The following is a 19,132-nucleotide window of genomic DNA, read 5'->3' on the forward strand; positions in this document are numbered from 1 at the left end:
CTAATGAATTTATAGGTAGTTAAACTAGGGAGAGTTCATCAAATGTATATTACAAGACTAATATGTTTAGTGGAGACAAAACTTATACTACTTAGTTAAATTTTCAACCACCATAATCATTATTATGAGACAAATACTTCTAACAACTTTGCACATTATATAGTTAATGAGGCCTCTTTCAAATTAAACATATGTATTATGTATACAATGCCTTGGTATCAATCAATCTATAAACACAATGCCTTGCAACAAACCAATTCATTGTATTTAGATGGACCACAAACAGCTAGTTTGAATGGACCACAAGAACATATACCCAATTATTGCTTTGTATATATCATGAAACATGGCCAAGGGACCAACTTCTTTTGGTTACTAGTAATAAAAAAAGTTGAAAATTTTGCAATTTGAATTTGAATAAATAACAAGGACCATGTTAGCATAAAAAAGAGTTCTTGAAATGTCACTGTATAAGTTATTTAAAATTAAATAAAGCTTAAATGTAAATTAGGGTATGCAACAGCAATGCATGAGGGGGCAGGGTGAAATTTGCAATGCAATGCATGATTCGAGTTTCGGATAACCTAGAGAAGTACTTCTTTACTTTGATTTGTAATGGGAGGGGTTCTGTAATATGCTGGAATAGTTGCAGGGAAGAACATTTGTCGAACTCCTTCTGACTTTATGATGGGAAATATGATTCCAGATGCCCCCTGTGATTGAAAGGGTTTAATATATGTCAGGAAATAAGTAGGAAAAGAAGTTGAGAAGTATCAATGGCATCGACAAAATTTAGAGATGGAAAAACTCACTGATATGACTCTTGCTCCGAGCCACATGCGTTTTGGCGAGGGAAATGGAATGCACAAACGACCAACACCATAGATAGCCACACCAAAGAAATGGAGAAACAGGCTAAGTGGCCGCGGATTTAGGCCAGAAAGTAAAGAAATTGGCCCTTCTGAACAAATCCCTCCAAGGCTAAGATAATCAAAGCAAGCACTACGCATTTCTTGCCTTGCTTTGTCAGGTGATGCACAAAATACTTTATAAAGGGCGCCTGCCAATGTGTTTATAGTGGATGCTACTGGCTGCAAACAAAAGCAAGAAAGTATGTTAATCGAGATGTTTTGCTCAACAAAGTGGCCTACAAGAATCATATATTCAGAAAAGGTCACCTTGCGGAGGGTGTAAAAGGATTCGAGGTATTTGCATAGGGTGGATGCATCATGGAGATCATGCAATGGTCTGAGAAGATCACGAATCAAGACAATATCAGATAAGGCTACGGTCATTCCTCCACCGGTTAAGGGGTGACGCATATTGAAAGCATCTCCCAATAAAAGTGCACCTGGAGTGGGATGAGGATTAGCTGGCATGCTTCTGTTTGGCATCGTTTTTATGTTCCCTTTGTCAATTGCAGACACGAAAGACTTGTATAGTTCGGGGGGAATCTAACAAAAACCAAAAACTTGGTTAAAGAAAATGTATTACAGTACATACAGGTCTAGAGATTGCATCAATATGTCTAAAACGTAAACTAATTAAGCACCTGAGGAGCTACAACTGTCTTCAGATAATGAGCTAGTTCACCATTGGAAACAGAAGGCACCTTTTGTCCAGGCACATCAACTAAACAGCGAATCTCAGTACTACTAATTTTATAGAACAAGATCGGTGAAGGATTTGCCAGAATAACATGTCCATGGTTTATGTAGGGAAGATCAATATTCTCCAAAATTAAACCAACAAAACAGGATGGCACGTCGACCTGAAAAGGAAATTTTAGCATACTACAAACCTTGAGTTTATGCCACAGGCTCCAAAAAGATTCTTTTTAGAAAATTAGCTTTTAGGAGTCAACATTTGTTCGGGAAATTATATGATTTCTAAACAAAGCAGAATATATATTAGTCTGAAGTCATAGGACATCATACGGACCTTTGGATCACACAAGGAACGTCGAAGATTAGAGAAACAACCATCACAAACAATTGTCAAAGGAGCGTATGCTGAGAGTTCTTGGCCATTCTTGGTTTTGTAACGCACTCCTTCTACAGTTCCCTTGTTCTCAAGTAGAGATGTCACAGTTCCTTGTTCCATCCGTACACTAAGTAAAGAATATACTACAAAACATTAGGTGAATTTGAAGTGCTAAAAGGTTTGGTCAACTTCAGAAGAATAAGAACACATGTCAACAAGAAATTAACAAATGTACCTTGAAATTATAATAACTCCTAATCTTTAATTATCACATCTACCAACCCCTGATTTGATCTAGTTTTCTTAAATAAAGTATTTTAATAATATACGAGATCAGAACAAAACCAATGTATGAAATACATGAACTATAATGATTTGTATTAGTTAAAATACAGAGGGAGTAATACTTTGGAAGTGAGGCAGCTTTGTCCCTCATTCGCTGAATAAAACGTCCATTGTGGAAACTTCTTCCAGCAACATCTGAATGATATTTTTCCAACGGATATGAAAGTCGAGTATTTTTACCATCCATGTAAAGGGCATATCCAAAAACTCGTTGTGCATCAATTTCATTCACACAATCTGCAGCAACACAAATGTAATATCAATCACTGCAGACTAAAATTTTTACTAAATAAACGTCGTTTTAATTACCCTCAAGGCCTAATTCTATTAGTTTTAAGTAGCCTCCAGGCTGTAGTAGTTCACCAACAATCCTGTCTTGCTCAGTCAAGTCTCTTTCAATGACATGAACTCTCCGACCATCCTGGAATTTTTGTCAGATATCACTCACTGATTAAGCTTAACTTAATATTAGCACAAAGCATAAATATTGAAGAAATTTAACAAATTATTACTTATTCAAGTTTTTATTTGAAGTAAAAGGAATGCAGATTTGGAAAAGGCTGGAAAGATATAGAATTGTCTTTAAAGCTAACAGAAAGACAGTGGGGATAAGTATTAAACCAGGCACATGCTTGATTGCTTATCCTGTCCCATTTTCCAACTAATAACAATAAAGTTTGCGAGATTTTTTGTTATTTTCTGGGTAGAAACTATGGGAAACTATTCAATCTCAATTTGGCAATTTGCAGATCCAGATTCGGTGGATATAGTATGAAAATTAATTGGCATTGGTACTTGAAACAAAAAAAAATAAAGCTGCAATACCGACTATAACTCATTCTGAGAAGGTAAGATGTACGCAGACTCTTAGATTCAGAGAAACCCGACTTTCTACAAAACCATTGGTAATATAAAAATAACCCTTGGAAAACATAGTAAGTTTGAAGGTTGTAAAGGGGAAGAAGAGCAAGGCTTTATTCTATACAGCATACATTTACAAAATTCATGTAGAAGTAATAACTTCAAATGCCTGAAACAGAATCCATGTGCAGTGATCTGAACTGATAAAAGGTCATGTGTGTGTAATAATAAGATTGGTACAAAAGTTAAACACATTGCACATGAAGCATTGATTTCTATTCAACAAAAAGAACATCAATTCTTGCAATTAAAACTTATACATGTTCCAAATATCACAAATATATAAGCATACACACCTAGTACAACATATAATCAAAATCAATGGATTGTTATAAATCATCTTAAATCTGAATTGAATACACCCCATAGACAGTAGCGGAACCAGTATTCCGCTGAAAAAGTTAAGAAAAGATTTATCATCAATTTTTAGATGTTAATCGTGACTTAAAATGGAGTATAATTTTTCGATTTTTAACTAAAAGTCGAGATTTAAAATCTCTGCTTAATTTTGATGTTTAATCGGGTTTCAGCCTAAGTTAGCCTCTTTCAGTTCCGTCTTGCACATAAGCATTCACACACACAAAACATAACACAAAAAAACACACACACACACATCATAAAAGAGAAAAAATGTTGGTTACTTTGCCAAGAGTATAAGCAAGTGCAGAGCCAGCAACACCAGCTCCGACAATGATGATGTCATCGTCACTTCCGACAACTTTCTCCGGCCACTCGTCTCCACTAACTTCTCCAACATCCATATCATCACCACCTTCACCACCACCATGTTTCTCTTTTCTCCATAATAACAACAAGCTAAACAAGAAAAGAAAGGAGCCAACAAGAAAAGTGAGCATGTAACACAAAGTATAGTTATCAAGAATTATACTCATGGGCTCTTTGAACTATTTATGTTAATGCAGAGTTTAAGAGAGTTTAAGAAGAAGAAACAAAGAAAGAATGTGATATTTGTAAAATGATGTAATAACTTGTAAGTTTTCTGAATGCAATGCTCACAAGTCACAAGTGTGTGATGTAGTATTTTTATATATATACACGTAGTCTGCAAACACAACAATTCCCCATGTATTGATGAGGTAATAATAGTTATTAAACCCTAATTTTTATGCAATTCACGTGTTTGCCATTATTTCATTAGATACTCTTACTTCCCAACCCAACTAAAGAGCTTTAAAAGCCCAAAAACCGGAATCCATCTTGTCTGGAATAAATCAAGAAAAGCCCCATGGGCCATAGGCGGACCTCCTATTTCCTTAAAATGAAATATCATCTTGAGAGTAATTTTTTTATTTGGAGAACTATTTATAATTATTTGGGGTTGGAGTATACTACAAACTAGCTATAGGGCTGAGCAAAAACAAACTGAAACCGAAAAACCGCGTGTTAATTCGGTTCGGTCCGGTTCCTGATTTTTCAGAAATTCAGACCGAAATAAAATTTGGTTCGGTTCGGTTCGGTTCTTGTAAAAAATATTTCGGTCTGAACCGAATAGACCAAATCATAAATACTATAATTCTATATTATATATATTTTACATATATTTTAAAAATTATGATCATAAATTTTAATTTGTAATTGTATTTATACTCTTTTAGAACTCTACATATCACCTTACTTTAATAATATTTAGATTTAATAATTGTTGGTTTAAAATTTTAATACAATTTTATTTTTTTCAAAAAATTCGGTCCGTTCGGTCAAAACTGGACCAAACCGAATTATTTCGGTTCGGTACGGTCCAGTCTGCTCCATAATAAAATTTCGATTCGATTCGGTCCAAGAAAAAATGATAATTCGATTTTTCGGTGTATTCGGTTTGGTCCGGTTTTGGACCGAACCGACCGAATGCTCAGCCCTAACTAGCATAATAACCCGTACAAGGAAGGGGCCATTTTCTAGCAATTTTTCGTTGTGCAAAGGATAATATTTTTGAATTTTAGTTTGCGCGAGTTTTGTTAGAAAATAAAATGTGTAATCTTCATAATTTATTTGAAGTGTACGAAAAAAATCACTCGAATTAGCTTATACTCAATGATTGTTTAGATTGTTGAGTGATGAAATATTGTGCAGTGTTTACAATATTTTCTTTCCATGCTATGATAATTCTAGTCATGATAGATATTTTGGGTATATGTGATCGTTGAGTTAAAGATATGTTAATATCAATTATAATTTGTGTAGATCCAATATTTATTGGTGTAAGGTAATTAAGATTTGTTATATTTGATATCGACAATATCTCCGCCCAACTTCAGGGATCTCGTCTTAAAGTGTCGGTACAAGATTGTTATATTCATGGCAGCGACGTTTAGTTAACAATATAGAACCCTTATATTATTACTCATTATAAAGATTTACGAGGGATGACAGTTGACCAGCTGTTTAAAACAGGTGTTAGAGCCTGGGATGAGAATATTATTGATAACTTATTTATTAATCGTGATATGAGAGCAATTTGTGATGTTCTGTTATGCCGAAATCAAGTGTTAATAGTGAATGCTGTGATTCACCATAAGGAAATCTATTCACCGGTTGGTAGTGTAATAGATGAATGTAGGAGCATTCTTCAGTCTTGTAATAATTTAAGTATTGTCTTTGTTAACGATCTGGGAATAAGGCGGCTGATTGGTTATCTAGCTCGTCATATTCAAATCCAGGTTGTATTTCTAGAGGGGAGCCTGTTCCTCCTGATCTTTTACGTATTCTGGAAGATGGTTTGAATTAATGAAATCTTAACTTTGCCTAAAAAAAAGTTAAATAAAATATCCCAGTATTAAATGATAGCCACATATTATATGTATGGTAAAAAAATACTCTCTCCGTCCCTTTCAATTGTTTACATTTTCAGAGAGTGTCCGACACGCATTTTAAGGTGCATATAAAGTATAGTTCTGTAATTTTTTTACAATTTTGTTTTTTTGAATAAAAATTAAAACATTCTACTTTTATTCAGAAAAAGAAAATTGTAAAAATAAGTTACATAACTATACTTTTTATGCACCTTAAAATGCGTGCCGGACACTTACTCAGAAATGTAAACAATTGAAAGGGACTGAGGGAGTAATAATTTGGTGTAGTAATTTTAATATATCTTGGTAAATGAGTATACTCAGGTTCGATTCCATTTAATAATATTTTTTTAAAGATAATAAACACATGGGAAAATTTGTCATTTTACGAGAATAAAAATGTATTACTAATATTATATCGATATTGCTCTAAAACTTAGAAACACTTTTCTCAATTAAATATTCCGTTCGATCCGAAATTTGAAAGATACAGATGAAAACCCCAATTTAAAAGTTTGGAAAAAGTCCGTTCGACCCGAATAAGTTATAGACTTTACAAAAGATTCAGATAAAAGTGAAGTTCTATCAGCGTAAAATCTGACCTTTTCTATATAAAAATTACAAATATAAAAAATATTTTTAATAAAATTTAAAAATATAAATATATTCATAATAAACATGTATAACAACTCGATTTTTTTATATAAATCCAAAAATATAAAATAATATTAAAATAGAAGAACTAATATAATAATTAAAAAAACTTGATTTAGCCTAATCCAGTCAGATTCGAGGACCTAAAACATGACTAATATTTTAGAGGATAATCGGTCAGAATTTTATAAATAGCTTGTTTCGGTTCTAAAAATCCGAGTTTTTATGTTACCAGTAATAAAAATTCAATTGTGTAAATAACAAAAAAAATTTGAAAGATCTTGTCAAAAGGAAAATAAATAATTAAAAAGATAAAAAATACAAAAAATCATAAAAATGAATGTAATGACAGCAGGGCCGACTGAGTACGTGGTTCAACAAGTTGATTTTACAATTTAACGAATTTTCGCGACACAATTTGTTACTTGATCATCTCGTACATTTGTAACTTTTAATAACATAATATTAACATTAATGGAAAAAAAACATATGCTAGTTTTCGTGACCAAAAAAACATATAATTGGTTTTAGTCTAATAAAAAAACACATGTGACAAACTTATACCTTTAGAACTGTAATATATAACAGAAATGACCAGTTTTAGTTAGAGCACGACTGGTCCCTTTTGGTGCCACACAATACAAAAGTGGGTTAATTAAACAAATGACCGAACACCTACAACGCTTAAGCCCAACTGCCAAAAAAATGTGGGACCCACTATTTTATATATGTAACTAAATGCACATGCATCCTTCCAATCTTCCATAGTAATATAAAAAGGACCTATTATATTTTTATATTTTTGTTATATATATATATATAATAAAAAAAATTTACATTTAAATTTTTAATTTATTTAAAAAATTTCAAATTCTAATAATCAAAAGAGGGGATAACTATCCTCTTGGTCACAGTTTCGAATCCCGCGGGAGGAGAATTTATGATATTGCCCCTAAGCCAGAGCATGTCGTTTAAAAGCGGTTTACCTTGGTTCACGTGATTTGCAGGCTATTGCGTGAGCCCGTAGGGTTTACCCAGTGCGCACCCGAAGGGTAGCGGCTGCGGGTTACCTACGATAAAAAAATAAAAATAAAGTGAATAAAAATATTATTAAAATAAAAACCCCCTTAATTTAAATGCATAATATTATTAAAAAAACATGAATTAAAAAAATAATACACGCGAAAATATTAATTTAATCGTTACAATATATAAAAAAATAACGATTATTGTGGAACTGCGAGATATGCTCAATCAAGTCATTTTGTAGCTCACGATGTGTTTGTCTATCTCGCATCTGCGTACTATTTTGAATATATGTTTCATACGGCACAAAAGGCTCTTCACCTAAGTTTGGTTGTGATAAACCATTTGTTGCATCATCATAAGTTGGTAATGGACCAAATCGAATGGCATATGTGTCTCTTTCATCTTCAACAATCATATTATGTATTATGATGCATGCCCTCATATTCTCTTAAGATTTGCTTTATCCCAAAAGCGTGTCCGACCATGCACAATTGCAAAACAAGAATATAACACACCAAACGATCGTTCAACATCTTTTCGTTGGCTTTCTTGATATTTTGGAAATAATTTTCTTTTCTCAACTTGTGAACGTGGTATTGTTTTAACGAATGTTACCCATTCAGGATATATTCCATTTGTTAAGTAATATCCCATATTATAATTATTTCCATTGATAGTATAATACCTCTAGAGCACGACCTTGTAGCACATCATCAAATACTGGTGATCGATCTAAAATATTTATGTCATTATTTGATCCAGCAACTCCAAAAAATGCATGTCATATCCATAGATCAGATGAAGCAGCTCCATTAGTTGATCTCAATTTCTTTTTGACGAATTTCATATATTGTATCAATTATGTTCATTTTTCTCAAGTCATTAACTTGTAAAGATTCATACTCTTCAACATCTGCAGCCGTTGCCTTCCCATTTCCCTTCCTTTTAGCTGCTGTTGTGCAAGACATGCATGCATGATAACAAGACTAAGTCACATTGACAACCCTGAGATTTAGTTGGTTGATAATCAATTTTGTATTTTGTGTTATATTACTTGAGTCTGTAAAAAGGATTGAAGATTAGACTGGAGTATTTTTCTGTAAACAAATTCAAGCTAAGGAATAAACTCTGGAAGAAAATCAAGCCGTAATCATGCCTCAGAGAAAAGTGAAGAAGCTTGGAGTTGAATAAAACTGTTTTATGAAAAATGTTTTGAGTCAAGATATCGATAAGTCACAGATCAAGCAATATCGAGAAGTCATTCGAGAAGTCTAGAATGACTTATCGAGAAGTCCAAAATGGCTTATAGAGAAGTCTCAGAGATATCGAAAAGTCATATGAAGATGTGAAGGTTGGAGATATCGACAAGTCATTTCTCCATGTAGAGAACTCAGAGATATCAACAAGTCAAATGAAGATGTGAAGAATTGGAGATATCGACAAGTCACGTTCTCATTAGAGATCTCAGAGATATCGACAAGTCAAAAAATATATAGAGATCTCAGAGACCTCGACAAGTCAATTCTACATGTAGATATCTCAGACATCTCGACAAGTCATTTACCATGCAAAGATCAAGAGATCTCGACAAGTCAATTATACCTATAGAGAACTCAGAGATCTCGATTAATCATTATACTTATCGAGATGTCACCTCTCTATAGAACAAACTGGAGATCTCGATATGTCTCTCAAATACAGAATGCAGAAAATTCAAGATTCAAGATTATCAGACAACAAACGATCTATCAACTAGATTGAAAAGTTTACAAAGTACCTGGGAGATACAAGATCAAGGGACAAGATTAACTAGACAAAGGATGGTCACAGACATGCAAGATTCTGCACAGATTTGCTAAGCTAGAAATGAAAATAGAAAAAGGTTGCTTTAGAAAAGAGTTTAGTACATTTTAGTGCAAGTCTTGTAAACAAACAGATATTATTGCAAATCTGTAGTAACAAACAGATTCACATTTTCTTGTATTCTCTCAAGGAAGAAGCCGAGTTCTTATATTTTAAAGAACATAAAATTTGTAGCAAGACAAACTTAATTAATAAAAATTAAGTGAGTTTTGAAATATTGTGCTTGTTGTCTTAATATTGCTAACAAAATATCTCTGCAAATAAACTGCTCTGTTCACACACAATATTTAAACTGCTAAAAATGCTAAAAATCTAGAGAACACATTCACCCCCTCTATGTTGTACTCAATAGGACGAACCTGTTCACAATCATCGAATATTGGTGTATCAATATTCCCCTCTGATGAGTAAGCTCCAAAACTACCTAATTTAGTTCTTTTAAAACTTGCACTAGTTGCAGGTTTTCTCCATTTGGGATGTCTACGAAGCTCATGTCGATGACCCTCAAAGATTTTTTCTTGTAATATCTTAAATAAAGTGCATGAGCTTCTTGAATTATGTTGTCCAAGTTTGAACCGCTTTCGATATTTCGCTGAGCTTCATCGTAACACGATCTAAATTTCTGAGCACCTTCATTTATTCGTTGCGACCTTTTTTCATTGCGACAATATTATATTCTTAACAATATTGATGAATTCAGTCTCAAAGTGCTTCGGCTTTTTGATCAGTACCGATTAATGGATCAATTGACACATTCAACCATGCACTGATTAAGAGTTTATCCTCAACCCACTTTCACTGACCAAAAATTTCTCGTACCTTTTCGATTTTCTCACAGTCATCATTTAGATCAATAATATTTTCGTGACCAAAGGCCAGGACTTGCGTTTCTGGAGAATTTTGAATATTGATAGGTATTTGTTGGGTTTCAAATTGTGAATTTGAAAATGGAGGAATTGGAAACTGATATGAAGAATTTTGAGGATATGAAAATGGAAATTAAGAATTTTGAGAATGTGGAAATTGGTAATGAGAATTAACGGTTAAATTTTGTGAGTTTGGAAAATAAGGATTTGGATATGGATATAAAAATTGAGGGTTTTGAGGATTTGAATTTTGATTTGAAGATGGGGAATTATTTGGATTCATCTCTTGCTAATAATTTTTTTTTCAGAAGTAAGGAGCGTGAATAATAGGGGTTTGAGAATTGGTATTTATAGAAGAAAAATATTACCCGTGCTGCTAGTGTATAAAGCATGCACTGGTCCTTGGTTTAGGAGTAACAAACAGATTCACATTTTCTTGTATTCTCTCAAGGAAGAAGCCGAGTTCTTATATTTTTAAGAACATAGAATTTGTAGCAAGACAAACTTAATTAATACAAATTAAGTGAGTTTTGAAATATTGTGATTGTTGTCTTAATATTGCTAACACAATATCTCTGCAAATAAACTGCTTTGTTCACACACAATATCCAAACTGTTAAAAATGCTAAAAATCCAGAAAACACATTCATCTCCCCTATGCTGTACTCAATAGCTAACAAGTGGTATCATAGCAAAATCTGAAAGAAAACAGATAAAGATCTTGGAAGTATGAGTGTAGAAAAGTTAAGTAGCATCAAGATACCATCATTTGACAGAGCGAACTACACACTATGGAAAAAGAAGATGATGCTGTTTTATAAGGATGGCCAACTCATTATATATCCAGATTCTCAAGAATGGCCCTTTCACTCCCATGAAAAGGGTTGAGGAATCTACAGATGGAGACATGGTCATCCCAACTCATTATGCCCCTAAAGACCCCTCAAAATACACTAAAACTAAAAAGGAGAAAGTCTCTCTGGATAGTGGCTTGCAACTAATTCTGATAGAGTCACTTGACAATGTTACGTACAACAATATTGTCAACTGTAACACAACCAAACAGATCTGGGAGAAGATACAGATTTTGTGTGAGGGTACAGAGGAAGTAAGGTCTAATTAAAGAAGGATACTGGTGTCTCAGTATGAGGGTTTTATGGCCAAGCCTAAGGAAGGAATCACTGAAGTTTTTGAGAGATTCAACAAACTGATAAATGACTTGCAACTTCATGATAAATATTATGAAGTTGAGGAGGTTAACCTAAAGTTCTTGATAGCTCTTCCTGACCACCTTGAACATAAGATATCAGCCATAAGAGAAGGAAAAGACTTGAGAAGAATGACACTGGATGTGCTGTATGGAATCTTGAAGACATATGAATTTGAAATGTTACAAAGAAAGTCATTAAGGGCAAACCAAGGACATGTAGTTGATGGATCCAGTGCCTTATTTGTCAATGACAGTGAAGCAAGTGAAGATGAACAAGATGCACAAACTTCAATCATTCAGGCTATGGATCAAAAGAACAAAGGACCTCAAAAACAGGTTATTTTGGAGCTAGAGAAAGATGAGTACTATACCCTTGATGAGCTAGATGAGATGGACCAATATATGGCATACATGGCTAGAAAAGTTTCTAATATAAGGGTCAAGAAGGCAAGGTTTCTCAAGAACAAGGGACAGTCTTCCAACAACAACAAATGGAAACCAAAAGCTCAGTATAACTCAGCTAGCAAAGGTGGCTACAAGACTGGATCTATTGACATATCAAAGATAAGGTGCTTCAACTGTGATGAGTTGGGTCACTTTGCTACTGAGTGCAGTAAGCCAACGAAAGTGAAGAAGGATAAAGCCTATCTGGAATTGGAAGCAAAGTATGAAGCTCTCTTGAAGAAACAACAGGGAAAAGCTTATATTGCTGAAGGAAAGAGCTGGGATGACACTGATGAAGATGATGAAAAGGAAGAATTCGAAAATTATGCTTTCATGGCTCGAGCATGGAGAATCATCCACTTCAAAATCATAGGTACCAACTCTAACCATTATTGATTTAGATGCAAGTCAATATAGAGAAACTGTTGAAAAGATGAATGTAGAGATGTTTCATATCCACACAAGCATGGTGGCAGCTACTGAGGAAGTGAGTAGTTTGTCAAAGATAAATGAAAAGTTTGAGACTGAGAAGCAAGATTTGGAACTGCAGCTTGTTGAGCTTGAAACTGTCAAGCAAGAAAATGAATATTTAAAGAACAAGCTCAAGTGTGCAAGTGAAATAGAAGCTGCGTTGAGGGAAAAGTTAGAGAAGAATGAGGTGAAGCTGAAGTCTTTTAGAAATGCATCTCAGTTGGTTGGACAATACCATGAGAAAAACAAACCATGTGCTAACATAACTATTGGTTTGGACTATGATGCCTTGAACATGAATAAGAAAAATGAAGGTGACAAAGGCAAAGCAATTGCAAATCAAGATGTCCCGGTTATGCTGAGAAAAGTTGATGCACATTTGTTCAAGGCATGTGAAGTGAATTTTAGTGAAGAAGAGTTGGTCATCAAGCAAAAACTTGCAGATGATGATAGTGAAAAGAAAAATGGAGAAACCACTCCTATTGCTGAAATCCAGAAGAACCTCATGGTAAACCAAGTTTCTAAGACACCAATCAAAGAAATCAAGTCTGAGAATGCAAGATAGAAAAAAAAGAACAGGAATGGGAAGATTGGAATAAACAAGAGCAACAACTTTGCATTTGTTGCAGATGCTCCCAGAAAACAATGTCAAAAGTGTGACTCTACAAGTCATCTAACTCAGCTTTGTAAAAAGGCTGTTAGTGAGCCAAAAGTAGGAGCATTCAAATGCAATGAAGGAAAGGCTGAAGATCCCTATTCCTTCTGTGACAGATTTGATTGCATTCCTTGTAATATAAAAGTGATGACAAGCTGTTATAAGCTGAGAGTGGATCTTAAAGAAATTAAAATTGGATCTACAGCTAAAAAGGAAAATGCAAATCAGTCACTGAATACCGTTCTTTATGAATCATACTTTTGCAAATTCTGTTAACAAGAAGAAAGTACCCAACACTGCTTGGGTAGCTAAACACACTTAATCCTCATTGTGTGCAGGGCAAGGTGAAGAAGGTCATATGGATCATAGACAGTGGATGCTCCAGACACATGACAAGTGATAAAGCCCTGTTATCACAATTTGAGGAGATGGCCGGCCCATTAGTGACTTTTGGAGACAACATCAAAGAATTTACAATGGGATATTACAATTTAGTTTCTGGAAATGTTGTCATTGAAGATGTAGCACCAGTAGCTGGTCTTGAGGTGAATCTCCTGAGTGTCAGTCAATTCACAGATAAAGGATTCAAGATTTCATTTGACAAAAAAGAATGCTCAATTATCAGCAAAAAGAGTGGTGAAGTTATTTTGAAAGGAACAAAAAAGGGAAGCTTCTTTATTGCAGACTTATTCTCAACAAATAAGGATGAAATCTGTTGCTTCTACACCAAGGCATCTGTTGAGCAAAGCAAGTTGTGGCACAAAAAGCCCTCTCACCTGAATTATAAAGCTATCAATATCCTGGTGAAAAGGAGTTAGTGAGAGACATGCCAGATCTGGAGTTTGCTCAAGATGAAGTTTGTGAGGCTTGTCAAAAAGGTAAAGTAAAAAGGTCTAGTCACAAAAGCAAAGCTGTGAATTCTATAAGTGCACCTTTGCAACTTATTCACATGGACCTGTTTGGACCAGTTAATGTCTTATCAATTTCAAGGAAGAAATATGCACTTGTGATGGTGGATGACTACTCAAGATATACATGGGTAGAGTTTATGTATTCAAAGGATGAAACTTCACACATCATTATTGAACACATCAAGATAATTGAGAAGTAGGCCGAAGATCAGAATTGTGTGAAAAGATTAAGGAGTGACAATGGCACAGAATTCAGAAATGCAATCTTAACTGAATTCTGCAAGGACAAGGGCATTGTTCAAGAGTTTTCAGCAGTAAGGACTCCTCATCAAAATGGGGTAGTTGAAATAAATATTAGAACTTTGGTTGAGGCTGCTAGTACAATGTTGCAAGATGCCAATTTGCCAACAAGTTTTTGGGAAGAAGCTGTCAACATTGCATACTACACTCAAAACAGATATCTCATCAACAAAAATCTTGGCAAATCACCCTACTCAATCTTATAAAAAGGAAGCCTAATATGAAGTATCTGCATGTGTTTGGAAGCAATTGTTATGTTTTAAAAGATAACTATGAATATGTGGGAAAATTTGACTCTAAAGTTTTTGAAGCAAATTTTCTTGGATATTCATTAGAAAGAACTGTCTACAGAGTCTATGTGATTGAACAAAAGAAAATATAAAAAGTACAGATGTGAATTTTGATGATGACATGTGTCCAGGCTTGGAATGCCTTGATGAAAATGAAGTTGAAGCCCTGAAGTTTGAAAATCTCAACATTGATAGTGATTCTGAAGATGAAACTGAAATCAACACAAGCAACATGATGAATGAAGAGTCAACTGAGCAAGTGAGTCTTGAGAATGGAAACTCATCTCAAACACCTGAATTTGATAGCACAAATTCAGGGGGAGAAAGAGGAGAAAGTTCTGCAAGTCATGCCAATGGTGAAGAAAATGCAGAAAATTCAAGCCAACCAAATCATACCAGAAAATAGGATAGGAGTCACACAAGAGTTGCAATTATTGGTGTCCTAAATGCTGGTGTAAATACTAGAAGTGCAACTGCTAATGAATGTCTACATGTATGCTTTCTGTCACAAATTGAGCGCAAGAAAACTGAGGAAGCTTACTTGATCCTGACTGGATACCTGCTATGTAAGAAGAGCTAAATCAGTTTGAAAGAAACAAGGTTTGGAGGCTGGTTCCTGCACCAAAAAATAGAAGCATAATTGGAACAAAGTGGATGTACAAAAATAAAATGGATGAAAATGGAATTGTAACAAGAAACAAAGCAAAGTTGGTTGCAAAAGGCTACTCACAGGAAGAAGGAATTGATTATGATGAAACTTTTGCTCCAGTTGCAAGACTTGAAGCAATAAGGATCTTTCTTGCATTTGCTGCACATTCAAATTTTAAGGTGTGTCAAATGGATGTAAAGAGTGCATTCCTAAATGGTGAGTTTGAAGAAGAGGTTTATGTGCAACTTCTAAAGGCTCTCTATGGACAAAAGCAAGCACCTAGAGTTTGGTATGACATATTGTCAGAATTTCTGCTAAAACATGGATTCACTAGAGGAACTATTGACAAGACTCTGTTCTACAAGCAACATGGTGGTGATATGATCCTAGTTTAAATCTATGTAGATGATATCATATTTGGCTCTACAAATGAAAATTATGTCAAAGATTCTCAAGACTCATTCAAAGTGACTATAAAATAAGCATGATGGGAGAGTTAAGTTACTTTATTGGACTTCAAGTCAGTCAGAGAAGTGATAGAATCTTCATTAGCCAAACCAAGTATGTTAAAAACTTACTGAAGAAATTTGGAATGGTTGATTGTTCACCTGCATCAACACCTATGTCTACAACTACAAAGTTGGATGAAGATAATAAAGGAAAAAGTGTAGACATTTTAGGTTATAGAGGAATGATTGGATCTTTGTTATATTTGACTGCTAGTAGACCAGACATTATGTTTGCAACATGTCCGTGTGCAAGATTTTAAGCCAATCCAAAGGAATCATATTTGATGGCTGTGAAGAAAATTTTCAGATACTTAAAGGGAACACCAAAATTGGGATTATGGTATCCTAAGGGAACTGGATTTGAAGCTGTTGGATACACATATGCAGATTTTGCTGGATGCAGGGTTGACATAAAGAAAACTAGTGAAAGCTGTCAATTTCTTGGACAAAGTTTTGTATCCTGGTATAGTAAGAAACAATAACCTATGTCAACTTCCACAGCTGAGGCTGAATACATAGCCGCTGGAAGTTGCTGTGCTCAAGTGTTTTGGATTAGAAATCAGCTAATGGACTATGTCCTAGTGTTACAAAAAATTCCAATTATGTGCGACAATACTAGTGCTATATCTATTTTTGCTAATTCAGTTTATCATTCTAGAACAAAGCACATTGATGTAAGGTACCATTTTATTAGAGAACATGCTACAAATGGTACTATTGAGCTTATTTTTATTCCAACTGATAACAATTAACTGATATTTTCACTAAACCTTTAGATGAAGCAACTTTCACTAGACTTGTTGGTGAATTTGGAATGTTAAACTCTTTATCCTAAAGGCAAGAACTCAACTAATATGTTGCAGCAGATTAATTTCTAGTGAATCAAAATTAATTTGATTTAATTAGAAATTAACTGGAATATGAGTTATAAATATTTCAGAAATCTCTGTATATTTACTTTTCAAATTTCAAAATTTAGCTTGGAATTTTTCAAATTCTAAGAAAACTGTCTAAATGTTAATTCACATTTTTAATGTGAAGTTAATATAAGATAGAATCAAAAATTATAAAAATATATAGAGGACTGAGTTCTCGATAAGTCTAATTGACTTCTCGACAAGTCATTTTGAGATTTCTCGAAAGAGTTCTCGATAAGTCATTTTCTTGAATTCTCGAAGGACTTCTCGACAAGCCTCATTATGACTTCTCGATAAGTCATTATAGAGATCTCGATATATGTTAATTCATAGAGTTCTCTACAAGTATCCATTCTTAGGCTTCTCGATAACTCAGAACTGAAATAATTTAATTCAATAAATTATTTTAGTAAAATACTTTTGATATAAAATTATTCTAATTTTATTTTGATTTATTCAAATAAAAATTGGAAATAGTCAGTCCATTCAGGAAAAACTGGGTATTTATTTGACATCTCGATAAGTCACTATCTAATTCTCGATAAGAGTTAGGACAGTGACATATCGATATGTATCTATTCTCTCATATGACTTCTCGATAAGCAAAGCCCAAACGTTTATTTCTACTTCTCGATAAGTCATTTTCCTTTTTCTATAAATACCCAGACATCTCGACATAACCCCTCTTTACGCTTTCGAGATCTCAAGTGACCAAACTTTAATGAATCTTAACTGTTCTCTCTCATTTCGAACTCTTTCTCTTTCAAATCTCTTACCCACTCAAATTCAAACACCTACAATGGCATCAAACACTATTAGAGCTGTTATCCCTAAGGATGGAACCAACTACCTCGCTTTCACAGATGTTAACCAAGCTCCTGGCAGTTTCAAAAGCTTTGTCAAGTTTCTATCTGAGTCATACTTTGCAGGTGCTCTAAATGCAAATTCTATTATGTACCTGGATGTTCTCAATGATTTCTGGAACTCAGCTGTAGTTAGGACAGTTGTGCATGAGAATCAAACTGTATCCATGGTGGTTAACTGCTCAATCCAACGCCAACAGGTGGAAGTTACTGAGAATGATGTCAACCTGGCTCAAGGAATCCCTACTTATAGGATGATGGAGGTACCTACGCAATATGAGCTTGCTGAGTTTATGGACTTCATCAACTACAGTGAAAGAATCAACCTTGCTAGCTTAAACAAGAAGCATCTAAGGAGGGAATGGTCATTCCTATTTGATTCAATTGTTAGAGCTTTCACCTACAGGAAGACAGGCTATGACAACATCTCAAGTGTGGTCCAGAAGCTGGTGTTCTCCATGGCTCACAATAAATACCTAAATGTGGGGCTCTTGATTCTGGAGGAACTTAGCACAAGGCTCACAATGCCTTTGGCCACAAGAGGTAAGGAAATTTTCTTTCCTAAGTTTATAATGTCTACTTTAAATCATAAAGTTCAAGACATTCATTTACTTAATGTTATAGATAGAAAAAAGATAGGAAATGGTAAACAGGTGTCCAAAATACTATTTGACTCACTTATTACAAAGAATAAGGTACCTGTAAGTCTTAAAATCACTCCATTTATGTTGGAGAGGTTCAAGTCTCACACTTATCCTATGCCTGACATGAGGTCTACAATCACATCTAGTACAGTTATGGCTCCTGTACCTGTGGAAGAACAAACACAGGAACACCAATAGGGGCCTTCCCAAATTGAGACCCTTCCTTCTCTACCATTAGAAGCTAGGAAACCAACCACTTCATCCTCTCAACAGGGTGGAGTGAGTAAAAAGAAGAGAAAGCAGGCACCCTTAACTGTTGTGAATGAGAGTGGCGAGGACCAAACAAAACCAGATTCTACCTTGGTCAAAAAGCTAAAAAAGGTGAAGCAAACTGAGTTGACCACTCAAATAACTACCTATGTATCCTCATAAAAGGATGCAGTTATAAAAGAGGGATTAAAACAGACTCTAGATGCATCCTCTCAACAGGGTGTCTCTATTGAACAAAGCACTCTCACTAGTGCATCTTGTAAAGAGTCTGCACCACAACTTGAGCACACTCAAGTTTATGAAATAAGAAATAAGGATGGCACACACAATGAGAGCACATCATTTAAGCTCCCTCATCTATTAAGGGGAGCTGCCAACACTCAATTCTCAATTCACTAATCTTATTTCTCAAATTTCTTCTAAATATACTGAAACACTTGAATCCACTTCTCAAGTGTTGTTAAAATAAAGTGACATCGTTCAAGATACTGTTCTCACCACCCAGGAACCACATTCAGTTGGTGAGAG

The 19,132-nt window shown here is 34.4% G+C and overlaps 1 protein-coding gene across 1 annotated transcript; it reads right to left on the reverse strand.

Moving 5' to 3' along the window:
- Positions 1 to 412: 412 nt before the first annotated feature.
- On the reverse strand, positions 413 to 4,273 carry LOC141668648 (squalene monooxygenase SE2-like). The gene is made up of 8 exons (XM_074475612.1): positions 3,891 to 4,273; positions 2,638 to 2,749; positions 2,391 to 2,565; positions 1,942 to 2,110; positions 1,553 to 1,771; positions 1,179 to 1,454; positions 813 to 1,091; positions 413 to 713 (listed from the first exon to the last, which is right to left on the reverse strand). Exons 1-8 carry the CDS (start codon positions 4,140 to 4,142, stop codon positions 585 to 587), a joined length of 1,611 nt encoding a protein of 536 aa, XP_074331713.1. The 5' UTR covers positions 4,143 to 4,273; the 3' UTR covers positions 413 to 584.
- Between the last annotated feature and the right edge of the window lie 14,859 nt (positions 4,274 to 19,132).

The sequence above is a fragment of the Apium graveolens genome, chromosome 6 (assembly GCF_009905375.1).
Source record: "Apium graveolens cultivar Ventura chromosome 6, ASM990537v1, whole genome shotgun sequence".
In the NCBI taxonomy this organism is placed as follows: domain Eukaryota; kingdom Viridiplantae; phylum Streptophyta; class Magnoliopsida; order Apiales; family Apiaceae; genus Apium; species Apium graveolens.